Below are 16,637 nucleotides of genomic sequence, written 5' to 3' on the forward strand. Positions count from 1 at the left end.
GGACATTCCTTCCAGCCCTGATGCTAAACTTGCCAAAATAGCTTTCAAATGAAAATACGTATAGGATGTCAGTATGATTTCATTGACCTTTCCCCATCTCTGTTGACTCGATGGAAACATGTTTTCCTATTGTGTGTTGGCGTGAGCCAGAAGTTTGTGACTGGGAGATGTCAAAACTACCTGTTACTTTTTAAAAGTAGCTTAATAAAGTTTAATATTGATTTCGTAGCAGAAAGAAAGCAAGCAAAACCTTGGCTTAATTAAGTACATAGGGTTTGCCACTGATGTTCAAGGAGTGTGGTTTTATCCAGTGTACATGCTGTAGGTCAGTAAAGCATACACTTTTATGCTAAATTTAAATCAGATAGAGCAAGGATCACTCAGACAGTTTATTTTGTTATTAGTAACACCTTCCTTACAATTGCTTTCCTTGCAGAAGGGCAATGTTATTTGCTCATACTTGCTGTGACCCTAGAGCAGATCCTCAGCTGGAAATGAAGAGGTAGGTAAGAATACAAGAGCAGCAGACAAGAACCTTTATAAAGCTTGATATCTCAGCTATAAAAATGTGAACTGACATCTATAATACAGTTGCCAAATAGCATATTGATTTTTGGTCTCTCTACTACAAAGGCTTTCATTTTGCTTACTTTTATGCAAAAGAATAGTCTTAGTAGAAATAATTAGTAAGTATAAGGTTAAGCAAAGCTGCAACACTGAGATTTCACACTTTTTAATAGGATGAAATAGCAGTTAGTTTCAGATCATCTCACCCTGATAATCTAGAGATAAAAAAAATCTTTTTGGATTGTTCCTTGACATTTTATGTGGGAGAGAACAAGAAAATTCTTTGCATTTTTCTTGCTTTCAGTAAAACCTTAAAAAAGCAACTTACCAGAAAACTGAATTGTTTGTCATCTTTACAACAGCCTTCTGCTGCTTCCTTTATAGATATAAGTAAAGCTAAGTGCAGACAAATAAAATAAACGTACATGTTTAAAAAACATCTAGAGAGTATTTGTGATTAGAATCAAGGAAAAATCTACACATCACAGCAAAAAATTAAATTGGGAGGCTTGCAAAAAGCTTTTTGGCAACTTAATCTGTTGCATTTGATGTCTGAGTGCTTGTAGTGATTGTTAAAATGATAAAGCACATAGGTGTTATATCTAATATAGCAGCAAAAGCTAGCTTTATGTTTAAGAGCAATTTAAATTGTTCTCATGGGTCAATGACATTCTGAAAACATGAGGGTTTTCTTCCTCTGCAGGGATTTGGTTTGTATTGTATGTTCTAATGGAAGATGTACAATAAGATGCATGTCTCATTCTATCCTGCGGGGATTTAGCTTATCCTTGAGTGTAATAATGACAAAAAGCTATGTTTTATCGATTCTTGTAACCAGATCTACCAACAAAGGGAATACTTTCCCTCTGGCAAAGTAAAAGCATTGGGGTTAAACATCTCATAATCTTTGGACAGGGGAGTCTTTATATTGATTATTTTTGTTTGTTTTTCAGTACGTACAACTATTTATTGTAACTTAACATTTTTGACTCAAGTGAATCTTTAAGTGAAAAGCAAGAGTGCAAAATTAGTTTTTCTGTTATTGGCCTTTTAATGATTTTTTTTTTCTATTAGTATGTTTAGACACCTGTGGTATACAAGGTGCTTCAAAAAGAAGATATAGTTTGTGTCCTAAAGAGTACAGTATTTCACAAATATGCTATGTATTTTTATGGATGTGATGTTATTTGTGTCAAGAGAAATAATACATCCCTCTTACGAATACCTTCATGAGGAAAGTAGAATTAAGATGATGCAAGGCTGTCAGTGTTTGTCCATACTGCCAGAAACTGAAGATGTTGCAGATCTACTGCAATGTCTACAATGTTCATTTACTCTGGATCCTATTTTGTTAGAGCAGTTGTCATGATTGCTTCTGCTGCTGTGTCATCTGCAGTACTGTTAGTGATTGCTTTACATCCTTGTGACAACTACTTTATGATAAATAGCTGTAAGCTATGCATTTATTTTCAAAATTTTGTGCAGCTCATCACCAAAATGAAGGAGACCAGCCACCTGACCAGTTAGTTTTCTTTGAATGATTGTTTGGAAAGTTGAGCTTTTCCTAATCTGTCAAGTTTCTGTCAGTGACCATTTCTGTGCTACACTTGTGCCTGGCTTTGAGCCCTGAAATTATGGTTGGCTGTCACTGTCATATTCAAACGTCGCTGAGCGTGGACCTCAGCTGGATTTGCTAAGGGATGACATTTATCAGCAGTCAGTACTTTTTCATCTGAGACCAGTTCATGCAATGAAGTAGGAAAAGCGGTTGCAAAGACTGGTGTGTATCTTTTTGAGATGCTTCTAGTCTGGTCACCTGGGGGTTCATAATAAACTGTTTGATGGCAGGCAATGGTATGAAGAAGAGTGGTGCTTCCTTAATTAGTGCCGGTTCCAGCTGGGAGATGGTACCTTTCAACTAATGGTGGAAGCTGGCTCAGCTGCAGCAAAGCACCAGAATTGGCTGGATATTGCTGCTAGGAGTGCAGCTTTCTGCTTCTCTTAGCTGCTGTCTACCAGGAATGAAACAGAGGAGAAGCACCTATACTGACAGTTACGGATTTATCCGTGATGCTGTTAGTTGTTTCCTTACACCTTTGAATAGGGTGCAACAATCCCAGGCAGTTCCTCTGTGCTGCCCCATGTCAGGGTGTTAGCCCCACAGGCATTAATTTTAGCTCAAAGTCGAACTGGTTTGTTGTTCCTCCAAGGAAAAAAGGAGAAAAGCCCTTCTACATCCGAGCTTCAGTCTCTACATCTGCACAGTGTGAAATAGAAATTATTTGCATTTAAGTGGTGCGAAATAAATCGGAAAGCAAATGTTTAGCCAGGGCAATATCCAGAATTAGAATACGAATTTAAAATGTTTTAGGAAGGTATTGTTTGGATAAGTTAGTACAAACATATATTTTGGAATGTGTTGATGCTTTTTAACTGATTTTTTTTTTTTTAAAGTTATTACCAACGTAGGCAGGAATGTTCCTGTTCAAAATCATATTAGTATCTCTTTCAACCTTTTAGGTTATTGATAGCTGCTAACACTTTTTTAAAATGCTGGTTGCTCTGCAACAGGTAGAAAACTCTCTTCAAAATATGCTTCAAACACAGCCTGTTTTGCTAATTTTCTATTTCATGGCTACCTTCTGCAGGATTTCTTGCATCCGCTCAGGAAGCAGCTAGCAGCTAGCATTGATTCCTTGTGGTGTGAGGCAAAGGGGGTTACTTAAATTGATACCTTTCTCACCTTTGTGAAGAAAGACTGCAAAAGAATGTCTTGGAATATCTAGATACTTTTATTGTTCTCTGTCATGTTCAGGTTTGTATTGCCCTGAAATGCATGAGGTTAATGAAACAAATATACTGCAAAAGCAGTAAACCATCCATAATTTTATTATTAAGTGTTAAATTCATTTGGAACAGTCCCATGCCGAGGAACATGTTTGTGAAATATTGCTTTGTGCCATGTAATGTCCAGGTGACATGAAGGTTATAGAACTAGATTTAATAATACTTAATTTCCAAAAGCTTGCTTTCCATTGTGAGTCTTGAAATTAGGACCAAAGATCCCTCTCTGCTTATACCCATGCCAGTCTATTAACTTTCATGAGAAAACTCATTCAGTGCTGTAACTGAAAGGGAACTTTGGCTTCATTGAGAACCTAAAGGCAGGATGTGGCCAAGTGGCATGGCATGTTCCCCTTCAGGAAGCTAGAGCCCTAGTTGTCATCTTTCTCAGATAGAAAAATATGTAAAGCAATAATAATTTTTTTATGTGTGTGAACTGCCCCTGTTCGAGGTGCTATGTACGCAAAGGCACAAATGTTTTCTGTTACTTCACTGTTTGAAATATAGGTAAAATGCTGAGGTTAAGTGCTTATTTAGGCTGGAGAGGTGAATATTAGAGCTGTAATAGTCCAGTTCAAACCAGTGCCCTGATCCATCCTCCGGATACTCTTGTTATTTCCTACAGTAAACTTTCAGATATTATAGCAACACTTTTTAAAAACATCACTCCTTTTCACCATGTTGCACAAAAGGATGCTGGTTAACCAAATACATTTCTTGTTGAGAAATGTCTGGGGTTTTTCACCAATCTATTTATCTTTTCTTTATGTAGTTCCTAACTGTATGATGCTCAGTCTAAACTCGCCATTAGGAAAGGACAGGGTGAAGCAAAGCATCTGGTGCATAGGGACCGAGACTTGCAGTAAATGGTCATAGAATAGGACTTGTCCTTTTCTTCCCCTTTCCCTTCTCCCCCCCTTGGTGCGTAGTATGTATTAGATTTTAATCAGTGGCTGTAATCTGTGTAATAACTGGGTCATGCTAGTCCTGTCACAAACAACTGTGATTGTCACTTTCTGCTATCAGATTTGTGAGAACTGAGTACAGAGGTTATTCAATACACAGATCAACTTGGCTTTTGTCCCAGCAAAATAATGGAATTCACCATTTCTTTCTCATGAAAACTGATGAGGATTTTTTTTTTTGTCTAGACTTTTTTGGAGGTTAGTAGTGTTATTTAAAGTGGCTAACTAAAAGTATAATACTTCAAAAATTAGATACAGCAGCATTACTTAAGTGGGAAAGATGTGGTTTTGCCATGCATTTCTGTATTTTAGTGCATAACTAAAGAATTTTTTGGGGCATAGTTTTCAGGGATAACTTTTCCTATTGACTGATATAATAGAGTCATCACAACAGCTGCAAGGGATTGGTTACACTGCTGGAATTCACCCGGGTGCACACAGGTTTTTTTAATGCATGCTTTTTGAAACAAAACAGTTTGATAGCAGGTGTGACCTTTAACCCTTCCTAACTTTGAAGAACTTAATCATCATCATTTGTTCAGCCCTGAATATATTTTGCAGGTGGAGGAAACAGAGGGAAATGTAGTTTGGTTTTGATGGGAAAGGGGGAGGATGAGGAATGGTTGTGTTGGTATTTTTACCCCTGTTGTTTAAAACAAATTGGGCAAAGTTAATTTTTGAAAATTCTATCTAAAACAGATTTTATGTTCTGTTGAGAAAATCTGTTTTGCCATATAGTTACAGAGATGTAATTGAAAGATAGAGTAAAGCTTGAAGAGAGAAATTTAAAATGTGCCCATCTACTAAGATTTTGTATGCAGAAGGGGCTGGGAGAGCTGTGGAAAGAGTGAATATACAAGAAGATACACTGAGAAGGTGCCTGCCTCGTCCCCAGAGGGTTATCAATTACACATTGGTCCTTCCCAACAAATGTTTGTCTTGCTGGCTTTTTGAGGACCTCAAATGAGGTTCTGTACCTCACCAAGCAAACCCTTGTATTTGGGGGGAGTGCATAGCGTTGTGGACATGGCTCTCTGGATGAACCAGCTAACCCTTTATAGAGTCATGGAGATCATGGTAATGGTCGTACAGCGTGGTGTATGAGGACGTGAATAGCAGTGCTGCAGCCCGTGCAGAGGAAAACATTGCCTTTACGGGACTGAATTCTCAACTAAAGCACCTGCTTGTTTTTTCAACCTTGTAGATTAACTTTGGTGTAAAACTGGGTACTAAAAATGACAGAGTCCGAGGATATGGAAGGCAATTTTATCTGCCAATATAAACTGAAATAGTCATATAAACATTTATACAAGTCAGCATGATTACAAAGCTTGTGCTGGTTATTGTCCTTGGATGGCTGTTGATTGTGCCAAATAGTTGTATGGTATTGTTGCTTGTGGTACGGTCCATTATGACATGGATGAAAATGGGACTCACTTTCACAAGTGACTGAGCACATATGGAAATTCAGATTTTTACAAATAAAAGCTAGAAATTCATGTTTTAATCACCATATTAACAGTAAATATGTCTGTATATATTTCTCCCTAATCTGTAAACACAAGAGCGTATGCTGCAATTACAAATTACAATTACAGCGCTCTGTTTTGGTGCTGAATTAGTCCATGAAAGGGCTTGTCTGTTCGAGCGTTTCTCTTCATACAGAAGTTTCGTGAGTTCTGATTTAAGTAAATAGTTTCTTACTGTCCAGCCTAGGCTTAGCTGAGAAAAGTTGGTTTTGTGGTTGAGGCTGTAGATAGGATGGCAAGCAGTCCCCTGAGCCTGCCACAGCTTCTTTTCAGCATGAGGCAACTTACTGTTGCAAAGTCATTTCAGAACTCAGTTTATTTGGGTTTCTGTACATTTTGGCTGCTGACAAGTCTGTTGTTCTTGTGGTGGCACCAGAAGTTTTTGGTATCAGTTGTGAAATTGAGTATGCTCGATACCTCTGAAAGTCAGATTTGTGCATCTGGGACGACAGTCTGAAGGTTGGTGACATTTCATGGATTTGATCTTAATTTTTGTGGCTGTATTTAACAGAAAATCCTTGTCTCTGCATTTCCTTAATCCTTGAGTTACTGCAACTGCAGATTGGTTATTTGCTCCTCCTTTTCCCCAGCTTCCTCATGGCTGCAGGGAGCAATTTTTACTACTATGTACTACCTACGGGCATGTCCCAGTTACCAACTCTGCTGCTTCGTTGTGTTGGAGCATTTCCAGATAGTGAATTACAGCTGCTAGAAATTTGCTTTTATACAAGTCTTATTTTTTACAACAGTTAAATTAAAATGGATTTATATGTCTTGAGGAAATAAATATAATAGCTTTATATTTCTTGATGGAATGTTCCATCATAGTTATATTTATGTGCTATATTGCTTGAGACACACCATGAATGAAGATGAAGAGTAAAAGAGGGCTTAGCATCAGTGCTTAGCTTTGCTAGCTTAATTTGTTCTTCCATCCTCTCTGCTGAGGGAAGGAACAATAGGAATGGTCACGTTTATATTACTCTACACTGTCAATTACATTTTCATCGCCCTTTTGCTATCATGTTAGTTAGCAGTGCGTAGAATATATATCTGAAGTGGCCCGTTGCTACGTTAAGAGCTGGTTTGCACTGGATTGTACTTTTTGTTTGGTGTAACACAGTGTTGTGAGTCAGAGGCTCAGCTTTATGTGGATTATTTCCCCTTTACCTTTACAGTCACTCAAGAGTTAGAAATAGATACAGTCTAAGCAGTACTCACACCTAGTGTGGGCATGGTTGCAGCTATCTTGAGATGATTCTGCCAGAACATTTTGGTTCCCCTGGACTAGAATTTCAGCCCAATGTGTTGAATCTTATGCTTCGAAGGACACCAGATCTCATTCCTGAGGACCAAACTTTTGTGAAAATCTTCGAGGAATCTGAAGTTTGAACTGTTTATGTGGTGGTATGAAAGCATACAAATCTACTCTTTTGGAGACCTCAATGTAGAAATACTAAGTGATCTGTTTTATGCAAGGAGCTGTTTCTTAATTCATTGTTTTCTCTACCTTTTTAAAGAAGTAATATTAAATGTGCCCCTGGTGGTAAAACAAGTCCGTAACTTAACTGAAGCCATAGTATGGTTAAATCTTTGGAGTGATTGTATGTCGCATTCACAGACAGGAAATTCTTGAAAGGACTTGCAGATTCTTCATGGGAATTTTTTTTAAAGTGAAATTCATGTGAAACTTACTGATCCAGTAGTGAACAAAATGAAGTGCTTGCTGAACAGTGGTAGATAAGAATAATCTGCATTTGGGTTTGCTATCTCCTCATCAAAGTAATATTGTTTATATTAGATTTTTAATAAATAAAGTAATTTTTTGTAATGGAATTACGAAGGACAATTAAGAAGGCTTGTGAATTGCAATGTCAGAACATGGTGTTTTGGTTGTCTGTTCCCATCATATGCAAACTTTATCATGATTTTCAATGGTACTGAATTTTTATCATGTTGGTTTATTTGGTCTCTTGTTGAAAACTGGAAAAGCCTCTGGAATAGTAATCCCAAAAATCAGCTGCATAAAATTCCTTTTGAAAACCCAGCTGTCTTTGTAGCTGTAATTATTCTCTGAATTACTTGTTTGCAAAGACTCAATTGAATATGATTGTATGCCTTTTAAAATAATTCATATTCTAAAATATCTGATTTTTATGATTTATTTGCTTTTCCATGTATGGGAAGAATTAAACAAATCGGCATGTGCTTGTATATTTCATATATTTTCAATTACTCTCTTTTTCCCTCTTTCCAGGCCAGCCAGACCATTCAAGTTACCAAAAAGGTAAGGTCTAATACTGTCACGTGAGGTTTGCAGAATCATAAAGGCAGTAGATGAGGTGATAGCAAAGCTGTTATTCCCCACACAGTGCAAGAGTAAGGAATGTTCAAGGAAAATAGTAGGCAAATTCAAGCAGATTTTAAAAGAAATACGTATTTCTTTATGCAGTGGGTGGTGAATTTCTGGAACTGCCATAGGAGATTGTGGAGGCAGATAGCATCAGCAAGTTCAAACAACGTTCAGAAGACTTGTTCTGCAATGGGTCCCTAAATAAACACTCAAAGGAGGAGTCAGGGACAAGCTCTTTAACATCCCTAATCACACATCTGTGAATCCTGGGGGAGCAGGAAGGGGATAGACCACAGAAAGTGGCCAAACTCGTGTGCTCTATTTATGGAGAGACAAGTAGTCTCTCCGTAAATACTGGGCCAGAATTTTAAAATCTATGCAGATTTCGATGTTCCTTGTTTTCAAATATTTGATGGCATTTTTTGTTACTATCTGTGCCATTCTCTTTTTTTTATGTACGCTATCTGCACAAGCTTAAAAACTCTGTGACTCGGTACCTTTTTGATTAAGGGTTATTCTGAGAAGTGGCTTGGTAGTATCATCAATACTGATGAAATAACCCAACAGAAAAGTTCAGAAAATTTCACCGTAATGATCTTTTCTTCTTCGTAAAACTAGAAACCCCATGCAATCGGGAACACTAGGTTTGGACTGTATATGCTCTGAAGAATGGCAGGGTCATAGAAAGCAACAGAGCAACTTATCTAAAACTGTTAGTGCATCAGTAATAGCAACAAGAAACCATCTCAAGTGAAAATACATTAAGAATATAATCCACCTTTAGGTTTTGCTTTCAGTAAAGAACAGGCCTGTTTGCTAAGTATCTGGTTTGAGTTGCATAAATCTGTTTGTTAATTATGAATTCAGTCACGCAAATGTCTGTTCCTCATAGTGACCTCTTTGATACGGAAACTATATATGGTATGTTTCTATCTCTTTATATGAGACTAGGTAGTGGTTTAACCTGAGTATGTCTGCATGTAAGTGCTGAATTGAGAAGTTTAACACTATCCACGTGTTATGCTGTACCTTAAAACAGGAAGGAAAAGTAGACGCTATCTTTTTTACCTTCTTTTGAAGAAAGCATCTGAGGTCTTAGATTACCTTGGGGCAAATTGCTTGAAACCAATCTTTTAGTGGTGCTAAATGGGTGAGATAAATAATGATTGAATTACTTTACTGTATCTCCTAAGCATTTTTAATTATTTAAAACATGAAAAAAACCCCCAACCCCAGACCTTTTTCAGGTGTGTGAAAAACATCAGGAGAAAAGAAATTAATAAAAACTATAAGGCAGCTTAAAGCAGTGTTACCATTCTAACAACTAGATTGAAATCAGGGGGTGAAATGGCAGAAAAAAGAGATTTCAGTCAGTGTCATAGTTATTGAGAATTCATTATTCAGTGCTTGAATAGTTTGGAGGAAAAAAAAAAAGGTGATAATGTGTCAGTGTAGCTATATGTCCAGCTCATTGCACAACCGTTGTTTTAATTAGGCACCAAAAAGCAGGAGGTGTTATCCTGATTTAGAAAAGTAATAAAGGATGTGCTTAGCACTAAGGATGTCCTTTCTGAATGTGATTCCTTGAGTGAGGAATTGATTTAAGCATTTTTCTCTTGGACTCAGACTTTTTCAGGCAAGTGGTGATTTATGCAGAATCTAAGTCAGGGCAGTGGCTTACTTTTCACAGAGAAAATAAAAAGTAACTAAACTCATGGCTTTTTAATGGGTGAAAAATAAAGTAACTGTCATCTGTTTAGCCACTTACAGTGGGTTGGGATCGAGGCTGGCTGTAGGCAACTTGGTTGGAGCCAGAGCCCTCAGCAGCACCAAATGATGCTCAGACAAGTAAAATCAAAATATAGTGTGGTTAGTCCTTTTTGATGTTTTAGACCAGGTCAGCTTTGCTTATCTGAATTTCAGCATGTGATACAAGAAACAGGACAAATTTGCAGGTGTAAACAAGCACTTACTGTTTTTTTTCTGTATGTGGCTTATTAACATGTTAAAGACTTCACCTAGGACATAGGGTTTTTTACAGCTAGTGACTGAAGCATTTAACCAATTTAAGAGCTGCTCAGCTGAGAATGGAAGCGTAGAGACAACATGTCAAAGCAGTAAATCTGGCAGTAGTGATGAATAGGAAAATAAATCTTTTGGGTATAATTTTTATGACTTCAGAGCAAATGTCTATAATAGTCAATCTAGCTTGGTGTTTATGAAAACAGTTAGTCCTATAAATAGGAAAATTCTATTAGGTCATTTACTTCCCTTCACTTCTACTTTGTACAATTGCTCATCTGGCAAGCTGCCCCTTTGTGATTCACTTTTTATTAATAAAAACTTAAACTTCAGATTGCTTTTCAAGCTTTTGCTAATTAACCTCTTGTGTAAGAATGTAAGAATTATTCCACGTTTACCTAATGGGAGATTGAGATACACCTAGGGCTTTGGACTTCCTTGCTACTTAAAGCTGTACTTAGACCCTTAGACCATACCTCTTTCCACATGCTATGGAAAGTCAGCAATAAGCTTGCTCACTGCTGTTGAGTTTACAGTTAGAAAACTGGGAAACCGTTGCAGGAGTGAGGAGCTGGGCATTACCTCCCTTCTTAGCAATGGGACAGAAAATTTCTGTAGAGCCGATAATGGAACTGTGATTAGATAATGAGTTGCTCTGAAACTGAAAAAGAACCATAATCTTTTAAGACAGTAGAAATAAGTAAAGGAGTGCTCTGCTATAAACCTTAATGTTATGTTGCATGTAAGTTGAGGAGGAAATAAGAGTAGAGATCTTCTTAATCAATATTTAGTGTGTACGGAGACTATCGGTATAGAATAATTCATAGCCTATAATTATTTTTCTAATGCCTTTTAAAGTTTATGGGACTTTCTGTACTCTCTTTGCTCCCAAGATTAGACAATGTTGCCCTTGAAACATAAATTCTATGAATTCAAGTCTTTACTGTAAGAAAAATTATTAATAAATAAAGATTTATGGGTTTCATTTTATTTTCTGATACTTTTCTGTCAATTTAACAAAAATAAAAAAATGTTGTGAAAATGATGAAAATTAGATTTACATATAAAAATTCTTACACTCTTAATTTAGAATGAACTAGGAGTTAAAATCCGAGGGTATGTGTTATACTAGAAGACTAAACAATTAATGCTGATTAGTTTATGTATCATGTCGCAACTCCCTTGGACCTTTGAATTTATAACAGATTTTATGGATCATTGGTATATAAGGCTTGAGTATTTTTTTAAGTGACTTTTAAATATAGAGGAAGTGTTTTCTTTTGGGTCCTACTTTAAAATTGATTTTTCCTCTCTTTGATATTTTTCTTAAAAAAGCTTAAGCTTTCAAAGAAGAAACTGCAATGTTTTCTATCATTAAATTTTTAACAAAGCATCTATTTTTAGTGGTCCCCAACCATGGATAATATCCATGCCAAAAGTTAACTCTAAAGTTAAGAAATAGTCTTTAACAGCAGCTTTTACTTCACACATGCTTTGGGGGGGGGGGGGGGGGGGCATTTTTTAATGTAAAAGCATTTTATGTAAATTATTTCTATGGCAGTTTTAAATATTGAACATGTACTAAACAACAGAAATATCTATTTCAGTAGCCTATAGTTAATCACATCTGTAGCAGCACAAAGAAAATCTGAGATAAAGTCTGCATTTTTGTTAGAATTCTGTGGGAAAAAATAAGTCTGATGTGAAAAGCTTTTCTATGTAAGAATAGAAAGTTTCAGTATGGAGATTTGATAGAAAGTGTTTGGGTTTGTTTTTTTTTTTTCTCCTTAATTCTACACTTTTTTTTTAACTGTTCCCAAACAGTTTCCACCCATTTATGATAGCTAGCTTAATTTCCTGTAAGTATGACAAAGCAAACAGGTCAGTGTTTAAACATGGTTCTTTATAGAAGTATGGAGTACTTTTGTGTGTAACTTTCATTTCTGTAACATCTTTTTCTCTGCCTCTTTCCATGTAGCTATGCTGCGCTGATAGCAGACTGGCCTGTGGTGGTCCTGGGCATGTGTACTGTGTTAATAGTGGTGTGTGCGCTGGTTGGAATATTAGTTCCAGATCTTCCAGATTTCTCTGATCCATTGCTGGTAGGTAAATATTAATCAATTGCATTGTCAAATAAGTTTTTTTGGTTTGCCGTTTTTTCAGTGATACCAGTAAGTACACAGTACTTGAAAGTACACAGTAAGAGGCAAGTAGAGCAATTGATACCTTCCCCTTAAATTGACATCTGCCCACAGGAAAAAACTGACTCTTAATATGCCTGAAAAGGTTCCTGGTACTATGAACCCGTTTGGCAATCAATTTCCAGGGAGATTCAATTGGTACTACGCTTGCAGAAGCAAGTTCTGTCTAATGAATCCACAAAAGAAATTAGTTGTTACAAGGCTCTTTAATTCCTCTAATTAAAAAAAAAAAAAAAGTATTAAGTCTTGACATTGGAGCAGCTAATGGTGATACAAAGATGCAGTTGCCATCAGAGAGCATTATCCACTAGTTTAAATTCCTTCTGCATTTTGCTATTGAAAGGTCATATGTCCTACAGCAGAACTGCTGTAGATTGAACAATGTAAATTCATCCCAGTTTTAGATGTACAGTACAACACAACACAGACCATACGTTCTAAATCAGATTTCAAAGAGTGAGGACCAGGATCTATTAAAGGAAAGGGGATTCTAAGTGCCTTCTGGGGATGAAATTATATCCATATTGAAAGACTGAAAGTAATTTTTATCAGATTCTGTTAAATACTGTGCTAATTTCTTACTTTTCATGAGCTGTCTTACCCATGAGTAGCTTTCAGGACTTTTATTGAAAATACTGTATTTAATTATTATCCTCAAATAAAAATATACTGTTCCTATAAGTTATTGTTATTTATATCATTGTAGCCTATATCTGTACATATCCATATGTAATGGATGTTTCTTGAAAACAGCCAAGTTATTAAAATTGTTTCAAAGTCACTTTCAGAATTATTTAAAGATTCACCTTATTCTTGGAGAAATAGAGAAGATATACTTGAGTGTTTGTAAGCATATTTCATCAGTAAAGAGTGATAACTGAGACACAGAAGAGGACTTTGTAGAATGCCCTTGTTCTGAAAACTAGTTTGATAGACTAAATTATCATCACTTCTCAGGGAGAGAGGTAGTACGTGCAAGAATTCTTAATCCCTTGTCACTCTATACAGTTGGCCATTATTTTGTCTGACCTGTCATAAAGCATTTTACCTTTAAAAGTAGATGCCTGGAGTAACTATGCTTCATAATGAAAACTATCCATCACTTTGATCATGTTTCCACTTTCCCATTTGAGCTGAAGAATGAAAAGTATTAATGGAATTTTATGATGATCTTGATCTAGGGTTTTGAACCAAGAGGGACGGCCATAGGACAGAGATTGGTCACATGGAACAATATGGTGAAAAACACAGGGTACAAAGCAACACTGGCAAACTATCCTTTCAAATATGCAGATGAGCAAGCTAAAAGGTAAGAATTTGTATTAAAAACGCGTTTTATTTGGGCTTTTTTGTGTGTACATAGTGATTGCTCCAGTGCCCTCTGAAATTAATATATATATTGCCACTGATTTCAATAAATACTGAATCTGATCATCTACAATTCTCAAGGCATTTCACATGGAACTAGGTATTTCCCATCGCAAGCTCTTTAAAAAAAGTGTATCATTTTAGTTTTCTCTTTAATTATGGATATTTTCAGTACTGGGCTCAATGCCATTTCCTTTGAAGTCCGTAATTTAAACAAAATATTCAGTGAATGTTTCACTTTTTGTATACCAAAGTCACATTGGTAAAAATAGGTTTTCTCATATGTAAGAGTTATTAAAATGTGTGACTTGTTTGGATACTCCTTCTATTAACAATCTCTTTGCTAAGGTAAGGTAAAACTATTCATTCTGTTTTAGTCATCAAGATGACAGATGGTCAGATGATCACTACGAAAGAGAGAAGAGGCAAGCAGACTGGAACTTCCACAAGGATACCTTTTTCTGTGATATTCCAAGTAAGTAGAGAAATGATGTAAGGAAGGCTAAAAACTTCTGCCAGTTGAATGATTTCTGAGCTCTCCTGTATATTGTATGCCTTATTAGGAAAATATTTTTTGCTTGGTATATTCACGATAAGCACCTTTTTTCTGCGTGCAGAAGTCTTCGAAGAAATTGGGCCGAAATGTTGTCTTCTATTGGTTCTTCCTAGGAAGCAAGTGTTTTTACTTAAAGTCCTTCCTTTAAGTGGTTCCATTTCCTTTAAAAATTTTTATTAGTTATTGGTAATGCTGATCATTGTAAAAGCAGTGTTTTGTGTATGACTGTAGAGGTAGCACTTAATTCACACTAGGGAAGAAGTTGTGTTTTATCTGTGCCATTAACTTAACTCTAAGAAATCAATCTAAGTCAAAATACTTTTCCTGTATATATCCTAAAAGACAGGTCATATCTTGTACAGAATTTAGGAGTTTGTTTAGGAGTTTGTTTAGGGGGACACCCCCCCCCCCCCCCAGTAAAAACCCTACACACACAAAATAACCCAAACAAAACACCTCCCTCGAAGAAACAAAAATAAAAAAACCCTCACCTTAAAGTACTGAAGGCTTATGAAGCTGTCTAAGTTAAACTAGAGGACAAAAAAGACAAAGAAGTCTTTATTGACTTTTACAAGGCATGCTGCAAAACTTTGATAAGTCCTGTTCTGGCAGAGAGCATGCATTAGCAGATGTAGATCTTGCCTGTATTCATATAATGACCTGGGCTCTTTTGCAGCTACTTCAATATGTGAGGACTGATAACAGAGCACAAAAACATAATTGTGAAATTATTTGTTTATATTACTTGATCTGAGAGAGCAATGACTAGTAAAGAGGGGTGAAAAACAGATTTATGATTTTTAGTTTCGATTACGGTATGGTCTTACATTTAAGTGAGAAGATGAGAGCAAGGTTGTCATTTCTGCTCCTGTGAGCAGAACCAAATTAGACTAAGCATATCTTGTGTAAGGAAGAGGAAATGTACTTGAAACTCTACAGAGCATAAACTGCAACTTGAAGCAGAATTAACTCCTCTTATCCTGCCTGCTGTTTCTGCATAGTCTCACTCCCATTCTTTCCACTACTGTTTCTGCATAGTGTCAGTTGTGGCAGTCATGAAGGAATTGCACTTCTATGGGAAAGTTTGCCAGTCCATTATGTAAAGAAAACAGTTGATTTCCTCTTGACCCATTTCAGTCATTCCTGGTATCTTTCTTTGTCTGCTCCAGGATCTGCAGATTTCAGTTTCCTTGATTCTAAAGCATGGTCAGAGATCATAAAGCACTACCCCTGAGTCTTTTCGTTACAGTCTTGCGAAAGGCAAAAATTCTGCATGTTCACAGCAGTGGGAAAAATTCAGCCTTTTGGGGTTTGGAATATTGTAATTAATATGATAATGTTTCTTAACCCAAAGTACCATACTGTGTTGCGCAGTACTGTATATTTGTGTTTGTATATATGTTTCCTTTGTTAGCTATGCATAAGGATTTCACTGTCACTAAGTAACTGTTTCCTTTCCTAAAAGCTGTCTTCTAATAAATGTGATTTAATTTGTAATTTAAGCTCTATGTGTCTAAACTGTAGAATTCTTAAAAATGGCCTCAAGGACATCACAACAATTTCCACTGTAGACATTTGCTTCTAAAGCAAAAACATTCTTGTAGAAACAGCTTTATAATTATTATTTATATTCCCAAATGACTTACTAAATCAGCCTTTGATTACTACTATCTGCGCACTGCCATTATGCTGTGCCAAGAATTTCATAGCTTGCTGATTAGATCTTTTGATTTTTGTTTGTCATATTTCAGAAGATAGTTTGAATAGAAGTGTGTAGAGCTTCTAAGTGGTACATAGTATTGAAGATGCCATATTTACTATAAGCACTTTAAGGAAACTGAAACTTTCATGTGGACTGAGTCTTACAGATAAATAGCTCATCTTGAAAAGGAGGTGGATTCCCATGACTTGACAAAGATTTCATCTGTGTCCTTTGAATGGTGGGATTTTGCCTCAGTCTTTGATACCAGACAAACCCAAACAATCTATAAAACCCCCCTCCTGTAATTCCAGGTGATCGCTATTCACGAGTGGTGTTTACATCAACAGAAGGAGAGAATTTATGGAATTTGAATGCAATTAAGTCAATGTGCAATGTAGACAACTTGAGGGTAAGTAAAGATGGCATTTAATTTGTTTAACTTGCAGATATGAAGCATGCATTTGAAACTTTGGTTTTCTGCCCATTGCCATCCAGTAGCATATGAGAGGACTTCACATTGTTCATATCCT

The 16,637-nt window shown here is 36.3% G+C and overlaps 1 protein-coding gene across 3 annotated transcripts in view; it reads left to right on the forward strand.

Moving 5' to 3' along the window:
* The window catches only part of DISP1 (dispatched homolog 1 (Drosophila)), a 43,390-nt gene that overhangs the window by 18,196 nt on the left and 8,557 nt on the right, over positions 1-16,637 (forward strand). Inside the window, exons 3-8 of one of the 3 annotated variants that reach the window (XM_010577684.1) lie at positions 437-502; positions 8,163-8,192; positions 12,259-12,382; positions 13,663-13,790; positions 14,227-14,324; positions 16,419-16,516. In XM_010577684.1, the coding sequence (XP_010575986.1) occupies positions 437-502; positions 8,163-8,192; positions 12,259-12,382; positions 13,663-13,790; positions 14,227-14,324; positions 16,419-16,516 (544 nt within the window). The remainder of the gene's footprint in view (positions 1-436; positions 503-8,162; positions 8,193-12,258; positions 12,383-13,662; positions 13,791-14,226; positions 14,325-16,418; positions 16,517-16,637) is intronic. The other 2 variants (XM_010577685.1, XM_010577686.1) reach the window with 2 other exon arrangements.

The sequence above is a fragment of the Haliaeetus leucocephalus genome, unplaced genomic scaffold, assembly GCF_000737465.1.
Source record: "Haliaeetus leucocephalus isolate CR32 unplaced genomic scaffold, Haliaeetus_leucocephalus-4.0 Scaffold577, whole genome shotgun sequence".
NCBI lineage: Eukaryota > Metazoa > Chordata > Aves > Accipitriformes > Accipitridae > Haliaeetus > Haliaeetus leucocephalus.